We start from the raw sequence: 6463 nt of genomic DNA on the forward strand, positions 1-6463 counted from the left end.
ATTTATTCAGCTTTCAGATTATGTATCATCTGAAATCTCAATTTCGAAAAATTGAGCCTTATGACTGGTTTTGTGGTCCAGGGTCACATATGTGAGTGAAGTCGTTCACCTGACGCTCCAGACGGATCTTGTCACATTCCAGCTCGTGTCGAGCGGCTCGTTCCTGCAGCACTTCAGCTCTCACCTGCTCCATCTGACATATATATATATATATATCACACACACGCCTTTGGCTTGCTTAGTTGGGGACACTTGACTGATTGCACAGACACTATTAGAAGAGAGCTGAACTGGATGATGACATCACTGAATCAACTGACTTTAGCTGAAAAATGACTCTGTTATTGTCTTCTTACATTACTGACAAACTATTTCCCTGTTTAAAACTGTAAAGCTGCTTTGACACGACTAGTACTGTATAAAGCGCTATACAAATAAAGGTGACTTGACTTTACTTGACACACACATACAACACACTGATTTCTGTGGATTGAGCATTCATCATGTTCTCTCCACAGTATTCGTGTATCATAACTGTGCTTGTCATTCATGTGAATGCATTAATCTGTGGCCTTATGAAACTGCTCGTGATGTGTGTGTGTGTGTGTGTGTGTGTTATTCTGAGCGCGTCTGTGCTTTCTTTGTGTTTGACTGGAACAAAACTGAGCGACTCCAATTAATGAGACACAGCTGAATGAAGCCCAGAAATAAAGAACTAGAGCGCTTTAAACCGGGTCAGAAACACACAGTCCATTAGACACTGACCACAATCACAACCTACTTACACACACACACACACAAAGTTTCTGCCATGACCTGCAGACATCAAACACACACACATCAAGCTGAGAGATGTTGTCTGTGTGTGTGTGTGTGTGTGTGTGTGAGTGAGACCTGCTCTCGTCCTCGTTCCAGTCTCTTCATGAGCGCGTCTGAGCTGCTGCGCTCGTCTAACACACTCCGCTCCAGCTCACACACTCGCACCTGGACACACACACACACACATGCTTTAAACACATGATCTTCTGAAATCAACTGGAGACTAAAGTTCAGAATACTGTGTGTGTGTGTGTGTGTGTGTGTGTGTGTGAGTGTGTGTGTGAGTGAGAGTGAGTGTGTGTGTGTGTGAGTGTGTGTGTGAGTGAGAGTGAGTGTGTGTGTGTGTGAGTGTGTGTGTGAGTGAGAGTGAGTGTGTGTGTGTGTGAGTGTGTGTGTGAGTGAGAGTGAGTGTGTGTGTGTGTGAGTGTGTGTGTGAGTGAGAGTGAGTGTGTGTGTGTGTGAGTGTGTGTGTGAGTGAGAGTGAGTGTGTGTGTGTGTGAGTGTGTGTGTGAGTGAGAGTGAGTGTGTGTGTGTGTGAGTGTGTGTGTGAGTGAGAGTGAGTGTGTGTGTGTGTGAGTGTGTGTGTGAGTGAGAGTGAGTGTGTGTGTGTGTGAGTGTGTGTGTGAGTGAGAGTGAGTGTGTGTGTGTGTGAGTGTGTGTGTGAGTGAGAGTGAGTGTGTGTGTGTGTGAGTGTGTGTGTGAGTGAGAGTGAGTGTGTGTGTGTGTGAGTGTGTGTGTGAGTGAGAGTGAGTGTGTGTGTGTGTGAGTGTGTGTGTGAGTGAGAGTGAGTGTGTGTGTGTGTGAGTGTGTGTGTGAGTGAGAGTGAGTGTGTGTGTGTGTGAGTGTGTGTGTGAGTGAGAGTGAGTGTGTGTGTGTGTGAGTGTGTGTGTGAGTGAGAGTGAGTGTGTGTGTGTGTGAGTGTGTGTGTGAGTGAGAGTGAGTGTGTGTGTGTGTGAGTGTGTGTGTGAGTGAGAGTGAGTGTGTGTGTGTGTGAGTGTGTGTGTGAGTGAGAGTGAGTGTGTGTGTGTGTGAGTGTGTGTGTGAGTGAGAGTGAGTGTGTGTGTGTGTGAGTGTGTGTGTGAGTGAGAGTGAGTGTGTGTGTGTGTGAGTGTGTGTGTGAGTGAGAGTGAGTGTGTGTGTGTGTGAGTGTGTGTGTGAGTGAGAGTGAGTGTGTGTGTGTGTGAGTGTGTGTGTGAGTGAGAGTGAGTGTGTGTGTGTGTGAGTGTGTGTGTGAGTGAGAGTGAGTGTGTGTGTGTGTGAGTGTGTGTGTGAGTGAGAGTGAGTGTGTGTGTGTGTGAGTGTGTGTGTGAGTGAGAGTGAGTGTGTGTGTGTGTGAGTGTGTGTGTGAGTGAGAGTGAGTGTGTGTGTGTGTGAGTGTGTGTGTGAGTGAGTGTGTGTGTGTGTGTGTACCTCCATGAGTTTGCTGTGTCTGTCGTCATGTGTTTGTTGTTTCTCCTCCAACTCTTTTATTCTCTTCTGCAGCTGCTGAGTTTTCAGTTCCGCCTCATTCAGATCAAACTCGCAGCGAGAGAGTTTCTCCTCCAACACACACCGCTGAACACACACACACACACACACACACCAAATATGATGACAGGAACACCAAACAGAGCCAGTGTGTGTGTGTGTGCACCTCTCTCTGGTACTCCAGTGTGGCGTGAGTGTGTGTCTGTAGTTGTGTGTGTGTGTCGTGTAGCTGTATGTGTAGTGTGTCCAGTTCTCTCTGGCTCTGAACTCTGAGCGCGTCCACCTCCTCCTGCAGCTTCTGCGTCTCCTGCTCCGATCCCATCACCGCCGCGCTCATCTACACACACGCACACACACACACACACACACACAGAATGAGTGAGATCAGAGCAACTCCTCCATCAGACGGGAGTCTCGCGTCTCCTCTCACCTCCTCCTGCAGCTGCTCTAACACTCGGTCCTGGCTCCTCCTCAGCTCCTCTAACTCACTGCGTCTCCTCTGCAGCTCCTCCGTCTGACGGCGCTCCTCCTCAAACCTCTCCTTCAGCTCACGGTGAGCTCGAGTCAACCTGCTCAGCTCACTCTGAGACACAGACAAGTCAAGTCAGCTTTATTTCTATAGCGCTTTATACCATACAGACTGTATCAAGTCAGCGTTACAGTATTAAACAGGAAAATAGTGACGATAATGCAAGCGCAATTCAATTCTGCTGAAAAGCAGCTCTAGAAAGTGGACAAGAGTAAACAGTCAATATTTCAGTTAAAGGCAGTTCATCGTTGATTCAGTTCAGTTTAATAATTGTGCAAAGTTCATCAATTATGGAATGAGTTTATGGCTGCAACAAACAATTATTTTGATAATCAATTAATCTAACGATTATTAGAACAACTAATCGAAAATGATTTCACCGATTAATCAGTAGGTTTGATGGATTATTCAGCTTTTACAATGAGTTCAAATATTGAGTTACACATATTCTAACTAATACATAAACAAGGTAATCACTTCAGATTTTGAAAACGTCAAACAATTGTATTATTATTGTACATTTACAACGATGAATCTAATGATTATTAGAACAACTAATCGCCAATTATTTCACCGATTAATCAGTAGGTTTGATGGATTATTCAGCTTTTACAATGAGTTCAAATATTGAGTTACACATATTCTAACTAATACATAAACAAGGTAATCACTTCAGATTTTGAAAACGTCAAACAATTGTATTATTATTGTACATTTACAATTATTATACAGTTATTTTTTACAATACAAATAAATATATTTGGCATACAAAATGAGATGACGGACAGAGACTTTCTCATTCACTATTTAAACTGTATGACAAAGTAACTCATCATTCTGTCTAACATGTCTTTTTGTAAGTCGTACGGATATGGAACAAAATAATGGTAAGTGATAAGACATTTTAGTTTTGGATACATTATTTTATTCACAACATTAGCACTCTTTATAATACATTATAGTGTTATAATACTCAAAACAGTCCTGAGCTAGATTAAGCTTTAAACTCTGCAAACCAAACTGTGACTTTAATGTAATATGATTTTTTTTTCTTCTTCTTTGCAATAACTAATAAAAAGATTCACACTGGAGAGCTGCTTTATAACAGAATATCAAGTTGCAATTGTAAATGAAAACAACACTTGACACTGTTTTTCATGTTTAATACTGTAAAGCTGATTGATTTAAATCAATCAAAAGTATAAAGCGCTATATATACGTGACTTAACTGGAGGGCCGACTGCAGAGCTGGTGCAAACATCACATCGCTATTATCAGATGCTTTCTGAACTGCTGTTTTCTCACCGCTGTCATTTTTGTTGTGTTTATTTCATTATTCAGAGGAAAGCACGTAGCCATGGGCATCAGAAGCAAAAAAAATGTGGGTGGTCCTCCCCCAGAAACATTTTACTGGAGTATGTTAGCATTATAACAACATAGTGTAAGTGTAACTGTAATTCAGTGCTGCAACAAAGACTATATGATGCCTTTAAAAGCAACAGGCGAACAACTGATGAAGATTAATTTAAATAGCAGCTTGTTTAGAGACCATATGTGAGCACACAGACCCACCCAAGCAGCAGATATGCTAAGATGCTTTGTTTGGCTTGCTGTGTCGCACAGGGGCGCCTGCTGGATTTCATCTGAGGGTACGCACAGACTTTTTTTTTGTGGTCAAAAACAGCACTTAAATGTTCAATAGCCTTCAATAATGTCTTTAAGCCTTGAGGACCAAACGATCAGTGACAGCAACACTGAGCAGAACGAAGGTGTCACGCGTTTTAAACCTTTTAAAAATGGCACGAAAACAGCAATAATCAACAAAATGATCAAATACAACAACAACAGAGAACAAAATGCTGATGAAGTGGATATTCACGATTGAAAAAAAAAAAAACTTGAAATAGCCTACTGTCGGCGAATGACCGCTTATTCATGACACAGCTTAATTTTCTCAAAGTTAGCCTCTCAATAAGTAGCCTTTTGTTTCAGTTATTTGTAGGCGTTGCTATGCAGTTATTAAATAGATCGATAGGAAGAGAGCGAGCATGTTTTTTATTTTAGTCGCTTGCGTGTAAATGTCTTGTGTGTGAGAGAGATGTTTGCCAAAGACCCACAAATATAATAATTCCCTTCAGGTCTGGTTTTACAGAGGTGCTAAAGATGAAGCTGTAATACTAACATTGGCGAAACAGCGTAAAAGGTTTCCATTTACAACGTGTTTTACTGCGTTTAGAGTTGAACGTCTACTCTAGAGTCTACTTCATCTAGCGCTATTTGTTATATGTGTTCTTAAGTATCTCGATGCTGTTTGTTTTACTGACGGAGGAACGCTTCATATGATTCATATGACTTAAAATAATGATTAATCCATAATTAGTGGCGTGGCTAGTTCACTTGACAGAAATACGGGACACACATCATAACTGCTGAAATATTTGCAGGTCAGCCGAAGCGCTCATGGTACTCATGGTAGTGCGTACAGCCGTACACCTGCAGGCACCACTGGTGTCGCGGGAGTGCAGCAGGTGCGAGAAGTGAAAACACGGAATGTAGTTTAATTTATATGGACTCTGAATGAGCCAAGTGGAATGGATTTGAGGAAGCAGCAGCGTGGAAGTCAAAGCTGTAGCTAAAACGCAAAATTAGAAACAGTAAAAGTAAGTGGGTCCAATATCATTGGTCTTAAAAAGTGGGTGGGTCTTGTCCCACCCATATAGAATGTTTCTAACACCCATGCGTGCAGCACATATTTACATATTCATCTAAAGGCCACTCTCATCAGCGTCTGGTTGCTTCCCACATGAAAGCCATGTGTGTCTTCTTCTATTGGATTGCATGAGGGCTGAATTACAGTCTTGCGCTACAGCGCCACACTGGTCAAACCGCATTATTGCAGGGCCTACATGGGAACTCAAAGACTATGAGATCATATGAGATCAAACGACTACAAAAAAATCAGCAAATCAAACAACAACAACAAAAATATATGCAGACAATTTTTTATTGTCGACATTGTCGATAATGTTGAATAATCATTTCAGCCCTAAATGAGTTCAACTAATCTATAAAGCAGCTCTGGAGGAAGCTCAGAGAAGGACGGACAGACAGAGAGATAGACAGAGACAGACAGACAGATGGACAGACAGACGGATGGACAGAGAGATAGACAGAGACAGACAGACAGATGGACAGACAGACGGATGGACAGAGAGATAGACAGAGACAGACAGACAGATGGACAGACAGACAGACGGATAGACAGACAAATGGACAGACGGACAGACAGACAGAGAGATAGACAGAGACATACAGACAGATGGACGGACAGACAAATGGACAGACAGAGAGATAGACAGCGACAGACAGACGGATGGACAAATGGACAGACAGAGAGATAGACAGAGACAGACAGACAGATGTACAGACAGACGGACGGACAGATGGACAGACAGACAGACGGATAGACAGACAAATGGACAAACGGACAGACAGAGAGATAGACAGAGACAGACAGACGGATGGACAGACAGACGGACAGACAAATGGACAGACGGACAGCTAGACAGAAACAGACAGACAGATGGACTGACAGACGGACGGACGGACGGACGGACGGACGGACAGACAGACAGACAGACAGACAGA

General features: G+C 42.8%; 1 protein-coding gene across 1 annotated transcript in view; it reads right to left on the reverse strand.

Annotated features, from left to right (window-relative positions):
- The window catches only part of LOC107745142 (cingulin-like), a 12595-nt gene that overhangs the window by 1075 nt on the left and 5057 nt on the right, over positions 1-6463 (reverse strand). Inside the window, exons 7-12 of the mRNA XM_016558983.1 lie at positions 5399-5447; positions 2717-2869; positions 2570-2623; positions 2230-2373; positions 895-984; positions 110-193 (exon numbers count right to left, since the gene is read on the reverse strand). Of these exons, the coding sequence (XP_016414469.1) occupies positions 110-193; positions 895-984; positions 2230-2373; positions 2570-2623; positions 2717-2869; positions 5399-5447 (574 nt within the window). The remainder of the gene's footprint in view (positions 1-109; positions 194-894; positions 985-2229; positions 2374-2569; positions 2624-2716; positions 2870-5398; positions 5448-6463) is intronic.

Source organism: Sinocyclocheilus rhinocerous, unplaced genomic scaffold (genome assembly GCF_001515625.1).
Source record: "Sinocyclocheilus rhinocerous isolate Xijiao unplaced genomic scaffold, SAMN03320098_v1.1 scaffold1610, whole genome shotgun sequence".
Lineage (NCBI taxonomy): Eukaryota > Metazoa > Chordata > Actinopteri > Cypriniformes > Cyprinidae > Sinocyclocheilus > Sinocyclocheilus rhinocerous.